Source organism: Rhinatrema bivittatum, chromosome 7 (genome assembly GCF_901001135.1).
Source record: "Rhinatrema bivittatum chromosome 7, aRhiBiv1.1, whole genome shotgun sequence".
NCBI classification, from domain to species: domain Eukaryota; kingdom Metazoa; phylum Chordata; class Amphibia; order Gymnophiona; family Rhinatrematidae; genus Rhinatrema; species Rhinatrema bivittatum.
The window spans coordinates 71079358-71095294 of NC_042621.1; the positions used below are offsets into that span (position 1 = coordinate 71079358).

Genomic DNA, 15937 nt, shown 5'->3' on the forward strand with positions numbered 1-15937 from the left:
ATGGACATCTCCAAGAACTTATCCAAACCTTTTTTAAACCCAGCTAAACTGACTGCACTAACCACATCCCCTGGCAACAAATTCCAGAGTTTAATTGTGCGTTGAGTGAAAAAGAACTTTCTCCGATTAGTTTTAAATGTGCCCCATGCTAACTTAATGGAGTGCCCTCTAGTCTTTCTATTATCCAAAAGAGTAAATAACTGATTCACACTTATCCGTTCTAGACCTCTCAATTTTAAACACCTCTGTCATATCCCCTTTCAGCCATCTCTTCTCCAAGATGTACAGTCCTAACCTCTTTAGTCTTTCCTCATAGAGGAGCTTTTCCATCCCCTTTATCATTTTGGTCGCCCTTCTCTGTACCTTCTCCATTGCAACTATCTCTTTTTTGAGATGTGGCCAGAATTGGACACAATATTCAAGGTACGGTCTCACCATGGAGCGATTCAGAGGCATTATGACAGTTTCTGTTTTATTCACCATTCCCTTCTTAATAATTTCTAACATTTTGTTTGCTTCTTTGACTGCCACAGCACACTGAGCCGAAGATTTCAATGTATTATCCACTATGACTCCTAGATCTCTTTCCTGGGTTTTAGTTCCTAATATGGAACCTAACATCGTGTAAGTATAGCATGGGTTATTTTTCCCTATATGCATCATCTTGCACTTATCCACATTACATTTCATCTGCCATTTGGATACCCAATTTTCCAGTCTCAGAAGGTCTTCCTGCAATTTATCACAATCTGCTTGTGATTTAACTGCTCTGAATAATTTTGTATCTGCAAATTTGATTACCTCACTCGTATTCCTTTCCAGATCATTTATAAATATATTAAAGCATGGGTCCCAGTACAGATCCCTGAGGCCCTCCACTGAGAAAATTGTTCATTTAATCCTACTCTGTTTCCTGTCTTTTAACCAGTTTGTAATCCATGAAAGGACATCTCCGCCTATCCCATGACTACTTACTTTTCCTAGAAGCTTCTCATGAACTTTGTCAAATGCCTTCTGAAAATCCAAATACACTATATCTACCAGTTCACCTTTATCCACATGTTTATTAACTCCTTCAAAAAAGTGAAGCAGATTTGTGAGGCAAGACTTGCCTTTGGTAAAGCCATGCTGACTTTGTCCCATTAAACCATGTCTTTCTATATGTTCTGTGATTTTGATGCTTAGAACACTTTCCACTATTTTTCCTGGCACTGAAGTCAGGCTATTGTCCCTGGAGCCCTTTTTTAAATATTGGGGTTACATTAGCCACCTTCCAGTCTTCAGGTACAATGGATGATTGTAATGATAGGTTAAAAATGTTTACTAATAGGTCTGAAATTTCATTTTTGAGTTCTTTCAGAACCCTGGAGTGTATACCCATCCGGTCCAGGTGATTTACTTCTCTTCAGGTTGTCAATCATGCCTACCACATCTTCTAGGTTTACCGAGATTTGGTTTATTTCATCTGAATTATTACCCATGAAAACCTTCTCCAGATCAGGTATCTCCCCAACATCCTCTTCAGTAAACGCCGAAGCAAAGAAATTGTTTAATCTTTCCATGATGGCCTTATTGTCTCTAAGTGCCCCTTTAATCCCTTGATCATCTAACGGTCCAACTGACTCCCTCACAGGCTTTCTGCTTTGGATATATCTTATAATGTTTTTACTGTGAGTTTTTGCCTCTACGGCCAACTTCTTTTCAAATTCTCTTAACCTGTCTTATCAATGTCTTACATTTAACTTGCCAATGCTTATGCTTTATCCTATTTTCTTTTGTTGGATCCTTCTTCCAGTTTTTGATTGAAGATCTTTTGGCTAAAATAGCTTCTTTCACCTCCCCTTTTAACCATGCTGGTGACAGATGTAACAAAACTCCATTGTGGCAAGCATTACCTCCCTTTTTTTTTTGGATCGGATATAGTTTCTGTGTGATTAATTGCAAATTTTTATACTGGCATTTTCATCGGTGCCAACTTTCAATTGATATGTTTTATTATCACACCTTTGCCTGAGTCCCTGACATTTTACTGCTACTCTGGAGGTTCTGGATTTAAGCTTTCTACCTAAGAGCCTAAATTTGGCTTCCAGAACCTCCCTCCCACATTTTTCTATGTCGTTGGTGCCCACATGTACCACGACAGCTGGCTCCTCCCCAGCACTGTGTAAAATTCTATCTAGGTGACGCGTGAGGGCAGTCACCTTTGCACCAGGTAGGCATGTTTCCAGGCGATCCTGGCCTACAGGGGACTGATCAAACTCTCAATAAGGTGTTGGGAATTTGTGAAGTTAAAAGGCTGATTTGGGATTGGGAAGTTGAAACACACTAACTTCTGTTTACTATTAAAAGCACAAACACACTAAATAATATAACCCAGTAGCTTTCCTTCTTCCCAATACCTTTAAAAAAAAAAATCTTTTGCAAGCAAAAAGTTACTGATTCCTTTCAGCCACCGGAAGGTGATCCTCTCAGTGCTCCCAAGTTTCTTGTGGTCCCTAAATGTACTCTGAATCTGAAAGAGAAATGTTCTCAGTTGACAGATGTAACAAAACTCCATTGTGGCTTTTTTTTTTGGATCGGATATAGTTTGTGTGATTAATTGCAAATTTTTTATTCTGGCATTTTCATCGGTGCCACCTTTCAATTGATATGTTTTATCATCACACCTTTGCCTGAGTCCCTGACATTTTACTTTGCTGTTTTTAAAGCATTAGCTAAGAGGGAGTTCATGGGAAAGCTTATTGTGGTTTTTAATAAATCCTGGTTGTGATATTAATATTCTGATTTAAAATCAAATGGACTTTCCTTGATCTTTGCTAACTTTTTTTTTTTTTTTTCTTTTCTCTGCTCCAGGAATAGTATTGATCCTTTTGTGTGGTATTTTTTTTTTTTTGTAAATTACGATAGTTGCCCTAATGTTTGTTTGTTACAGTGCAGCACTGGATTAGAAGCTAACGTGGTCCCCCCTCTGAAAAATAAAGAGCTGAGCAAAAACTACATTGAGGATATAGCCAACGAAGCTATTAACCTCCTCTGGAACTTGTGGTAAGCTCACATTTTATTATGTTTTTTGGATGCCACCAGAGCAGGACTTGCAGCTTGGGCTGTTCTGTAGGGGCAGAACTCTGCGGTACGGGTCGGGTTGTTAAAGAAAAGGTGCTGTAGCGTTAGAACCTGGGGAGGATGAAAGAGAGAGAAAAAAGAAAGCTTATCTGATTTTTTTTTTTTTTTTTGGTGTTTATCTGCTTCCTGTAAAGTTGGTTGTGGTGTAATTTTAAAAGGCAGGAGGAGCCCTGTATTGACCTCCTCCGCCTCATTCTTCCCTTTGAGTCTTTCGTGTTTTTTTGGGTCCCGCTGGGTTACTTGCTTGACAGCTCGTGAGGTTTCAGGTTGTCCTAAGGAGAAGTTCAGAAGGGGGATGGGCAAGTGGGCCTCTGCTACCTCGGCTCCCTCCTTCTGTTTTAGGTCTTCAAACCGTAGTTTGCTTCTTCATCCTACTTTCAGTAATCTTCTCGGGTTATTACTTTTACCATTTCCTTCTAGTTTGCTTTTGGTCTGTCTTATTTTAACGTTCTCCTCTTAATCGCTTTTAGTTGTTGGGTTATATAAGAGCGGTGCTGCGGCAGTCAAAAAAGCAAACAGAATGTTGGGAATTATTAGAAAGGGAATGGTGAATAAAACGGAAAATGTCATAATGCCTCTGTATCACTCCATGGTGAGACCGCACCTTGAATACTGTGTACAATTCTGGTCGCCGCATCTCAAAAAAGATATAATTGCGATGGAGAAGGTACAGAGAAGGGTGACCAAAATAAGGGGAATGGAACAGCTCCCCTATGAGGAAAGACTAAAGAGGTTAGGACTTTTCAGCTTGGAGAAGAAGTGACTGAGGGGGGATATGATAGAGGTGTTTAAAATCATGAGAGGTCTAGAACGGGGAGATGTGAATCGGTTATTTATTCTTTCAGATAATAGAAAGACTAGGGGGCACTCCATGAAGTTAGCATGGGGCACATTTAAAACTAATCTGAGAAAGTTCTCTTTCACTCAACGCACAATTAAACTCTGGAATTTGTTGCCAGAGGATGTGGTTAGTGCAGTTAGTATAGCTGTGTTTAAAAAAGGATTGGATAAGTTCTTGGAGGAGAAGTCCATTACCTGCTATTAAGTTCACCTAGAGAATAGCCACTGCCATTAGCAACAGTAACATGGACTAGACTTACTTTTGGGGTACTTGCCAGGTTCTTATGGCCTGGATTGGCCCCTGTTGGAAACAGGATGCTGGGCTTGATGGACCCTTGGTCTCACCCAGTATGGCATGTTCTTATGCAAAGTGCCATATCATGTCAGGCCAGTGGCCAAATTGAGTCTTTTTGGAAGCACCAGGCAGATCATAATAGGAAGATCCCTTCGTTGGTGGTCATCTCCATGTTTGCCTGGCTCATATTTTTGCTAATGGACCTGTCCTCCAGTAAATTGTCCAATAATGTATATATATTTTTAAATCCAGCTATCCTTGACCATATCTTCTGGTAACAAATTCCACAGCTCAGTTGCACACTAAGTGCAAAAAATATTTTCTTAAATATGTTTTCGATCTGCTACCAGGTAGTTTTAGTTTTGTTTATTTCATGCTTGGTTAATTGCAAATCTTTACCAAAGCCAAACCAGTGCACTCTACAATAAAGGTAAATAAGGCTAACCTAATACACCAAATAATGTAAAAATTAAACATCATAAACCAAATAGTTTTTGAAAGAGTATAGCCGTTCCCTGTTTATTCCACCCCATTCATGATTTTATAAACCTCCTATCATATGCCCGCTGTTGCCTTTTCTCCAGGCAGGAGCATGTTTTCAGGCTTTCATCATAAGGGAGCCATTCCATTCTCTTTATTTATTTATTTATTTTTGTTGTTGTCCTTCTCTGTATCTTTTCTAGTTCTGCTTTTTATTATTTATTTATTTATTTATTTTTTTGAGATGGGGCAACCAGAACGGCGCCCTGGTCGAGGTGAGGTGGCGCCATGGACTTTTACAAAGACCCGTTTCGATATGCTGTTTTATGCTCCCATTTTCTTCCAAATAATTCCGAACATTGTTTGTTTTTTGCTTTTTAACTGCTGCTGCTGCACGCGTTTTTATACCACTTGCACTTTAGTTAGAAGTTAGAGAAATAACAGATGCAGCAAAGGAGCTGTTTGTTCCTCAGCAGCCTCTGAGCGCATATCACGACAGCTTTGCAACTTTTTTTTTTGGTGCTGCTTAGCGAGAGACCATTGAAACGGTGGATTTGCGTGGAGCGGATTCTTAAAGGTGAAGCGCACCTCTTCGGTAGGTCGGTGCTTTAGAACTGTAGCTAAAGATCCTGCTCTTTTTTTTTTTTTTGTAAACTGTTGTGACTCGCTCTGTTTGAAGTGAGAAGCTTTTCGTGATTTTTTTTTTTATAGATGGGAATCCTGCTTTCTCTCTCTTTTGATGTGAGCAGAGGATTTTTATGTTGAAGACTGTAAAATGAAAGCTGTGGGTTTTTATTCCCTCCCCCTTTCTCTCTAATTTTAGTGAAAGTAGCAGCAGAGCGTTATCTATCTTCACTAGGGAACGTTGTGTGGACGTTGTATTACAGTGTTTGAAGAGATTTTCTACCAATACAGAGCTCTCTGTTTCTGCGGGTAAGTCCAAATACAGTACGCCTCCCGATATGTCAAATTGTGTTTTGTTTTTTTTTAAAAACATTTCTCTATAGCTGGATTGCAGTGGAAAATAAACGTTTTTAAGTTGTAGTTCCCGCGCGACGACTCCAGGTTGGGTGTGACAGGCTGAACCATTCCTGGGTTTTGCTCATTGTAGCAGTGGATTTCCCTGCCAGTTTCTTCTTGTATCTGTGAACTACAAGCCCTTAAATGTAATGTGAGTAAAGCTGGCTCTGCGGACGTGGTTACTGTGTCCAGAATGCACTCGCGGAAGCTCTGGAAAGAAGGTGGTGAACAAATCTAACTTAGCAAAAACAAATGACCAAAAAAAAAAATACACCTGGAAGAGTCATCATAAAACCCTCTTTATCTTTTAGAGGGGAAAAAGGGGCTGCATTGAAGGAAAGAAAAATGCTTCTAATTCTTTTTTGTGCCCAGCAAGCTTCTTATGGTAGTATCTGCCGCTCCGTGCAGGTTACCGCCCATGTTTCTCTCAAGGATAGTAACTACCGCTCCGTGCAGTGATCCCCCCAAGCCTTATGTTCCTGTTCGTTCCCCCGGATCAGTCCAAGCAAATGGGTCTGTGCATCCCCACCAGCAGATGGAGGCAGAGAACAAAACATTGAGGCACCGCTACATATCAGAGAGTGCCACCTGCAGACCCTCAGTATTTCTGTGTCTCCAGCAGATGGTAGAAGATGCAAACCTGGAGCTAGGAAAAAAAGGCAGAATACGGAGATTCGGCTCCCGAGGTGAGGGGCCATCCCTCAGGTGGAGCAGGGCGAGCGGGGGTCGGTGACCCCCTGTCCTGACTCTGCTCTTCTTGTCAGGGGAGGGTTGATAGCCAGGAGTCCTGGTTCCCTTCTTGGCCCCATCACTCCCTCCGTGTCCTTGACACTCTCAGCTGGGAAGTATTTCTGTTCTTTTTCTTTGGCTTCTGGCTAGGTCTGTTTCTTTGAAAATAAAAAAAGCAGGAAGGCACAGCACTGAGAGCAGGGCCTAAGCAGCAGGTAAGTTTTTGTTTTCCGGGCGGCAGGCAAGAGGGAACGAGCTGCATTACTTGCTGTTGGTCGGGGCTGGGTGTTTTCTTTTCAACACCGGCGTGCAACTCCCGCTCAGCACGCGCCAAAGTTTTTTTTTTTAAAGCAGGCTAGATTCAATTTGGCCTTGTTTTGCTGCGAATGTGCCTTGGGGGGGGGGGGGGCGGGGGCAGCAAAAGCACAATGGCGACTGGGCTGGCTCTGGAGATCTCGGGGTGGGGGGGGTTTTGGAGGAGCAGGGGACAATTTTGTCAGCACATGCTGGGAGTCAGGCTGCTATTTTGGGAGCCTCTGGACTCCCCTCTTGTGCTGCTTCCCGCTGAACAGAACCCTGCTGATGACAGGGGAAAGGGGAGAGGCTCGGGGAGTTTCTGGTCAGGACTCCTCCTCCTCAGATCCAGAGGAGAGATTTCCAAGGATTTTGTGCTTCTCCACAAGGCTTATTTAGCCAAGAAGGGTTTAGGGTCCAAGAGACCCTTATCTAGGAAGCCCTGGGCGGCCAAGAAGGCTAGGGATCAGAGGCCTGTGCAGACAGGAGGGATCCTGCGCTCGTTGGGGCTCAGACAGGCCTCAATGGAAGAGGATTCATTGGAGGGGCAGATGATCATGATCAGATGCAGGGAGGTCCAGTGGATCCGGACAAAGACCCTGTTGGTGCTTTGGGGGATCCGATGCAGGATCTGGACCAGGATTCAGTGGATGCGTTGGTGGATCCAGTGCAGGGTCCTGATGTGGTGCTGGTCGCAGAAGGTGATGACCTGTGGGTGGGTCTGTCTGTTTCCGAGGGAGGAAATGGGGCCACTGATTTCCCAGGTGTTGGAGGAGCTGGGGATTAAAGTCACCCAGGAGTACTCAGATAATGAGGAAGTGAACCTGGTCCTGGAGGGATTGTGGGGAGCCCCTAAGGCTTTATGCTGCCAAAGAAGGTGAAAAAACTGGTAAATCGGGAGAGGGAATCTCCCGAGGCAGTCCTGAAGGTAGCAAGGGCTATGGCAAAGTTATATCCATTAACAGAACAGACCTTGGAGTCATGGAAAATACACAAGATTGATGCAGCTGTGTCTGTGGTTACCAAAAAGACGACCATCCCGGTAGCAGGGGCGGCGACTCTAAAGGATGTCCAGAATTGGACACTGGAGATTCTGCTCAAGAGGCTGTTTGAGGTTTCAACTTTGAATTTTCATGCGGCGGTGTGCGGATGTTTGCAGAGGGCCTGCTTATTCTGGGTGCAGAAGGCACATAACAAGGGTAAAAGACGGCTGAGTCAGCACAGGCAGCCTGCTTGGAAGCAGGAGTGGCCTTTGTGGCTGCTGCTCTTTATGACATGATCTGGACTTCCGCCAGGAGTATGGTCTCTATGGTGGTAGTGCGGAGGCTTTTATGGCTGCGGAATTGGTCAGTGGATGTGTGGTCTAAAGCCCAGCTGTCAAATCTCTTCAAGGGGAAGCTGCTCTTTAAGGGAGGGAGGTTGTCCTGGAGGTGATAAGAGACGGCTATGCCTTAGAATTTTCCCCTCCATTTTGTGGTCTCCCGCTGTGTCTCCCAATGTAAGAGAGAGGCGGTGCAGGATACACACTACATCGCTTATAACCCCTGCACACCATTGTACCAGTGCTCTCTCAAGAGAGGGGGCAGGGCTGGTATTCCATATACTCTGTGGCTTCAAAAAAAGGAGGGGACTTTTCAGCCCATTCTCGATCTGCAGAAGGTCAATGCTGCCCTCTGGGTGCCATGAACACAAGAAATTGCCATGCTGGGTCAGACCAAGGGTCCATCAAGCCCAGCATCCTGTTTCCAACAGAAATCAAACCAGGCTACAAGAACCTGGCAATTACCCAGGTTTCAGATGGAGGCATTGTGCACGCTAATAGCAGTGATGCACAAAGGGGCGTTGTTGTACTTGAAGGAAGCCTATCTTCATATCCCCATTCAGGCCGAACAGCTAAGGTTCCCTGAGGTTCATGGTTCTTGGAGAACATTTCCAATTTCAAGCTCTTGCCTTTGGGTTGACGAAAGTGCTGCTCATGTTCACAAAGGTGATGGTGGTAGTGGCGGTAGCACTCAGGCAGGAAAGTATCCTGGTGCACCCATACCTGGACGATTGGCTAATAAGAGTTAAGTCTGAGGTGGAGTGTCGTCGCTCAGTCCAGCAGGTACTGCAGCTTCTGAAGTCATTTGGCTGGGTGACTAACCTAGCAAAGAGATAATTGGAGCCAGCCCAGTCATTGGAGTATCTGGGGGGGGGGCCGCTTAGAAACCCAGTTAGGGAAGGTGTTTTTGACTTCGGAGAGAGCAGTCAGGTTGCAGAGTCAGGTCCTTCAGTTGCTGTGCTTGTCATTGCCCAGAGTCTGGGATTATTTGCAAGTTTTGGGTTCCATGGCATCTACGCTGGAGTTAGTTCCTTGGGCCTTTGCTCACACGTGTCCTCTGCAGGGGGCTCTGTTATCCCATTGGGATCCGCTGTCAGAAGAATTTCAGGTTCCTTTACTGTTAGAGGATGCCATGTCCAGTCTCTCGTGGTAGCTGTCTCGACACAGTCTGGAGGAAGGGATGGATCTGGAAGTGCCCGACTGGGTGGTAGTGACCATGGATGCCAGCCTCTCTGGCTGGGGGGCAATTTGTCAGAGAAAATCAGCCTAGGGTCAGTGGTCACTGGGGGGCGGGGGGCGACCTGGCCTATCAATAGACTGGATCCAGGGCAGTGCGCAAAACCTTGCTGGAGTTTCTTCCGCTTGTTCAAGACAAATTGGTGCAAGTGTTTTTGGACAATGTGGCAACAGTGGTGTACATCAGTCATCTGAGCAATACAAAGAGTCATCTAGTGGCTTTGGAAGTGCAAGAGTTGTTCGAGTGGCCGGAGGTACATCTGGTGAGAATAGCTTCTTCTCATGTCACCAGTGTGTACAAATGTGCTGGCAGATTTCCTCAGCAGACAGCGTCTGGATCCGTGGGAGTGGAAGTTGTCAGTGGAGGCCTTCGCTTTCCTGCAGCCAAGCTGAGGCAGGCCAGCGATGGACCTCATGGCGACTCTAGCAAATTAAAAAACATATCAGTTTTTCAGTTGCAGAAGAGAGGTCGGATTGGAGGTCTTTGATGCTCTAGTTCAACATTGGCCGACCCATTGGTTATTGTACGTGTTCCCACCATGGCCTCTCATAGGTAGAGTGCTGCAGCGCATCGAGCTTCATCCAGGCAGGGTGATTCTGGTGGCACCAGAGTGGCTGCACTGGCCATGGTTTGTGGACCTTCTGTATCTATTTATTTATTTATTAAGGCTTTTATATACCGACTTTCTTGATACAAATCAAATCAATTCGGTTTACAATGAACTAAGCAGAATATACAATTAACCAATCAACAAGAGATACGGAGCATACAGTTACATTATAACAAGGAAGCCTTAACTTGGAGTAGGAAAATAAAGAAGGGGTGAACGGAGCAATAAATATATAAATAAAATGAAATAAAATAGAATAAATACTATATACAGAAGAGGGGGCAAGGGGCCAACCTCTCTTTAATGGATATTATGCATGAAAAATTTGGAGAGTTTTGTTTACAGAGATGTGTGGTGTACAATTCTAGATCAGGCAATGGAATTTGTAGAGGGGAAGGCTTGGCTGAACAGCCATGTCTTTAGTTTCTTTTTAAAAGTTGTTAGACAAGTCTCCAGTCTGAGGTCCGGAGGCATGGCGTTCCACATGGAAGGGCCTGCGGTAGAAAAAAGACCGGTCTCTGAGGTATGCGTGGTGCACTAATTTGATTGTAGGAACGTGTAAAGATCCCTTGTAAGCATCCCTTAAAGGCCTGGCTGTCGAGTGCAGTCTGAGAGGATGAGACAGGTCAAGCGGGGTTTGATGGTGGATATTTTTATGAATGATTGTGAGAGATTTATGGAGGATCCGGAAATTTACTGGGAGCCAGTGGAGATCTTTTAGAATGGGAGAAATATGCTCTCTCCGATTGGTATTTGTCAAAATCCTTGCCGCTGCATTTTGTAGCAGCTGGAGCGGTTTAATGGTAGAGGCTGGAAGACCATGCAGAATGGAGTTACAATAGTCGATCTTGGAGAACAGAATGGCTTGGAGGACGGATCTGAAATCGTAGTGGAATAGGAGCGGTTTGAGTTTTTTGAGTACTTGTAACTTGTAAAAGCACTCCTTAGTAGTGTGTTTTATAAAATGCTTTAGGTTCAGGTGACTGTCGATTAAGACTCCAAGATCTCTGGCGTGTGATATATGTGGAATATTTTGTGATTGGAGAAGTATGGGACTACCTTCTGGTGTAATTAGCAAGAGTTCGGTTTTAGAAGTGTTGAGCACAAGGTTGAGGCTGGATAAGTAGTGGTTTATAGTTTGTAGATGAGAGTTCCATAACCTGAGTGTTGAGTCCAATGATTTGGATATAGGGATTAAAATTTGAAGGTCATCTGCGTAAATATAAAATTTGAGTTTGAGGTTTGAAAGTAGGTGGCAGAGGGGGAGAATGTAGATATTAAACAGGGTGGGTGAAAGGGAGGAGCCCTGGGGGACGCCAAAAGGAGCATTAGTATGAGGTGATTCCATGTTTTTAATTTTTACCTTATAGCCTCTATTACTGAGGAAAGATTCGAACCATCTGAGGGCTGAACCTGTAATTCCTATGTCTGAGAGTCGGTTTAGGAGGATGTTGTGATTTACCGTATCAAAAGCCGCAGAGATGTCAAGGAGAGCTAAGAGAAATGACTGTCCTTTATCAAAACCAATATATAGTTGATCCAGGAGGGAGGTGAGGAGGGTTTTCGTATTGTGTTCTTTTCGGAAACCATATTGTGACGTGTGAAGTATATTGTGGTCTTCTAGGTAATTTGAAAGTTGCTTATTTACAATTTTCTCCATGATCTTAGATACAAATGGGAGATTTGATATGGGACGGTAATTGTTGAGGTCTTCTGGGTCCAGGTTGGATTTTTTGAGTATGGGTTTGAGCGTGGCCAATTTGAGCGCGTCCGGGAATGTTCCTTGTGTAAGGGAGCAATTGATGATATCAGCTAGATATTTGGATATGTATTCTGGAATGAGAATCAGTAACTTGGAGGGTATTTGGTCCAGCGGGTGGGTCGAAGGTTTCATTCTTTTTATCAGCGATTCTACCTCTAAAGTGTGGGTCGAATCAAAGGAATCCAATCTTATGTCTAAGTTTGGTAGGAGAACTGTGTCCGGAAGAGTAGGATTTGTGTTGACAGGTAATCTAGCCAGGGTATTGGTGATTTTATTTTGAAAGAATAAGGCCAGGTCATTGGCCTTTGATTGAGCTGTATCGTCAGGGATATTAGGAAGAGCCGTTTTGGTAAGTTCTGAAACATAGGAGAAGAGGGCCCTCGCATCATATAGCATATCGTGGATGCGGTGAGCATAGAAATCTCTTTTTGTTCGGAGTGTTGCTGATCTGTACTGGTGGAGAGTAGTTTTGTATATGGAAAGAGTGAGGGGATTAGAATTCTTCCTCCATTCTTTTTCTTTCCGTCTTAGATTTTGCTTCTGAGTGCGGAGTTCATTTGAGAACCATGGTTGCTTATTTTTATGGGAGGGGTTTATAATTTTTCTTGACAGTGGGCATAATTCGTTGGCTATCATTTCAGTGATGTTTTGCCATGAGGTGATAGCTGAATTGGGATTTGAAAGATCCAAGTTTGGGAGTTTTCTGATCAGGGATTTGCCAAGATCTTCTGAAGAACAAGTTTTCCTGTAGTATAGAGTTGTAGGCTGATGAGGTGTGGTCAATCCTGTCAATGACCTGAAGGTGGAGTTGATCATAAAATGATCTGACCATGGGGACTGGTAGGCATATGGGGGGTGAGAGTGGGGTGAGATTAGAATTTGTGAAGATAAGGTCAAGAGTGTGACCCGCTTTATGTGTTGGTTGGTTAATGTGCTGTTTGAAGCCCATGTCCGAGAGTGCCGATAGGAAAGCATCACAGTTGGTCGATCGAGGATTGGCATCAATGTGGAGGTTAAAATCTCCAATGATTATGGCAGGAGAGTCTAGATTTAAGTATTTGGCTATAACCTCTATCATGGGAGAGGCATCTTGATCTAAAAGTCCGGGAGGAGCGTAGGTGAGGAGAATTTGAAGTGACTTAGACTTGAATAAGCCTACCTCAAGTTTGGGTATAGTATGGATAGGTTGTTGCGTGAGGTTAAAAAGTTTTTTTGCAGCAATCCTGACAGATGGGACAGTGGACTGTCCCATCTGTCAGGATTGCTGCGGCAGAGGCCCATATTTTCAGACCGGGAGAATTGCTTCTGTCTAACGGCTAGGCTTTTGAGAGGCGGCAACTCCGTTTGAAGGGTTATTCAGAGCCTGTGATTGCGACTTTGCTTCAGGCAAGGAGACCTTCCACGTCAATGGCTTATGTCAGAGTGCGGAGGATGTTCAATTCTTGATGTTTTCAAAACAGGATGCAACCTTTGAAGGTGGACGTTACACAGACCCTGGCCGTTTTACAGAACTGTTTGGCTAAGGGCTTGGCCTAAAATTCCCTTGAGGGCCAGGTGGCAGCCTTGGGATCACTTCGAGGTAGGATTCAGGGTAGACTACTGGCATCTCATCTGGATGTGGTTCATTTTCCTAAAGGGAGTAAAGCATCTACGTCCTCTGGTTCAGAAGACCTGTCCAGTGTGGAATCTGAATTTGTTTCTTCGGGTACTGTGTGGTCTTCCCTCTGAACCGGTGAGGAGGGCATCATTAAAGGATTTATCCCTGAAAGCTGTTTTCCTGGTGGCTATTTGTTCAGCTAGGTGAATAACTGAGCTGCAAGCGTTGTGTAGGGACACTTTCCCTTGTTTTTCGGAGGATGGGGTTTCTTTACAGATGGTTCCTTCCTTTTTGCCTAAAGTGGTGTCCTTTCACCTTAACCTGGTTGTCAGGCTACCGGCTTTTTTGAATTTGCCAGCCAATGCTCCGATGTCAAGGGAGCTTCACTTATTGGATGTGCGTCGCATTCTTTTGCGATATCTTAAGGTGACGAATTCCTTTCGGAGATCGGATCATCTGTTTGTCCTGTTCAGTGATCCAAGGGAACTATTGCATGAAGGTTGAAGGAGACGGTAAATTTGGCTTACATCTATAAGGGCCGGTCAGTGCTGGAGGGGTTGAGAGCGCATTCCACCAGGGTGCAGGAAACCTCTTGGGCTTTCTCCACAGGAGATTTGTCGAGTGGCGACGTGGTCTTCTCTTCACACTTTTACCAGACATTACTGCTTGGATGTGCGGGCGCCAGAAGAGGCAACTTTTAGGGAAAGTGTGTGGCGCACAAGTCTTTCAGGTTCCCGCCCAGAATAGAGGGGCTTGGGTACAACCCACTTGTCTGGACTGGTCGGTGGTACTTCAAGAACGAAAGTTAGGTAAGAACCAATTTTCCTATAACTAAAAAAATTTACTGCTAGCAACATTTTTACTGGGTGATGAGGCTTTTTGAAAATTCAGACAGTGCTGCTTAATGTGCTTTGCTTATGGACTTGACTGTAGAAGCAGTCCTGTACTTTTTTCCCTGATGTCTGCGCATCAGTTCCCCAGGCCTTAAAAGTCTGTGCCTTCATTGGTTGCTGACAGTCCCATTCCCCCTTTCCCCTTGCTGTTGAAGCAAAGAGCAGTTTTGGAGTTGCATCAAAAATATCAAGGCTTATTAGTTAAGGATAGTAAGGAGGTGACAGAGTGGAGCTTGCTTTTGTTCAGCTGCCCACAGGATGGGCTGTTTTCCAATCCTTTCCTGATTCTACCTGCAGTTCAGCCAATCTACTGAGCTTTACCTCTCCTGCAGTCGCTAGCCTGCCTCCCAAATGTGTGTGTGTGGGAGATGTGGGGTAGATCAGAGGATCTTGTCATTTGAATTTGATCTTCGTGGCTCCTGCTTCAAGCAAGCGAGCGATCTAGATGGTAGCATGCGTGCTATGAGGTAGGGGGATGGATGCTGGGGCCAAGGGAGGAAGAGGAAAAAGGGCAGATGTTAGGGAAATGTATTAAGGCAACTGGGAGAGAGAAATGGAGGCAAACATAATTGTGGAGGGGTGAGAGGTGTAAGGAAGAGGGATGATGTGAAGATGGAAGAACAAGAGGAGTTGTGATAGTAGGGATGGGAGACGGAAAAAAATGGAAGAGTCGGGGAAGGGTAGGTTATAGAGTTCAAAGATGTGAGAAGTTACAGGGGAACGAGAAGGGAGATACGGCAATGAATGGAAGCTCAGAAAAGAGAGAGAATGGAGAAAGAAATCAGGTCCTTGGTGATGGCAGAAGTAGTTGGCAGTGCTATGGTAAAAAGAGCACATGATACTCTCTCTCTCCTGCACACCTACAAAGTTACGTATATAACAGTAGTGTTCACCCGCACACCCCCTTAAAATAGAGTGAACATTGCATGAAATCATAAATCACAGTGCCTTGTAGACAGAGATCCAAAAGAAGAGGTGTTATGGCTTTCCTTGGTTCCAATTTTGGGTATTTCTTCCCTTTGTTGCTTTTTTTTTTTGTTAAACATTTTGGAGGCATGATTTATTTATTTATTTTTTTCTTAGACCCCCACTAAGAAATGGGGGGGGGGCTGGGAGTTTGGGCACCCCCCAAACGTCTTTCCTTGTTTGTCCATCAGCATTATCATATATAGTGATATTGGTTGCTAGGCAGCCCCGCTACCAGCAGGGGCCCTCACTGGGCCACGCTTGGACTCGCCTCCTTGAAGGTTGCAGGATGCAGCAAGGCCAGTCTTATAAAACCCTCCCTCACAGCTTACTCCCCGTCTCAAGGTGGAGTCTCTTCTCTGCTTGTAGCCCCTTGTCAATGTATGCTTTGACTAGTGTTTGTTCTTGAATGCCTTGCCTGATTCTTTGTGTTAGGCCTCCTAGCATCCTTCCTTGCCTGTGTATTCCTAGCTTTGCTCCTATTTTGTGTCTGGTCTTCCAGTGGCCCCTTGTCAATGTGGTTCTGTGCTTTGTCTGGCTCTAACTCTGCCATGTGCTAACTTGTCCGTCCCAGTCTTGTTTGTGCTCACTCTTGTTTGTGTTCAGTGCAGCCAGGGCACCTTCCCATCCCTTTTGGGTTTTTTTTGGTTTTTTTTTTTTTTTTGCTGCCTGCCTGTTCCAGTGGGTGCTGTATCCCCTCATAAGACCCACCAGCCTCTGAGGCCCCAACCCGAATGAAAGGTGGCTAGTCAGGCAGCACTACGCCTGAC

General features: G+C 44.5%; 1 protein-coding gene across 4 annotated transcripts in view; it reads left to right on the forward strand.

Annotated features, from left to right (window-relative positions):
- Positions 1-15937, forward strand: part of HEATR3 (HEAT repeat containing 3) — a 94173-nt gene that overhangs the window by 18741 nt on the left and 59495 nt on the right. For all 4 annotated transcript variants that reach the window (XM_029608510.1, XM_029608509.1, XM_029608508.1 and 1 more), the window contains exons 4-5: positions 2933-3045; positions 5562-5671. In XM_029608510.1, coding sequence (XP_029464370.1) covers positions 2933-3045; positions 5562-5671 — 223 coding nt within the window. The remainder of the gene's footprint in view (positions 1-2932; positions 3046-5561; positions 5672-15937) is intronic.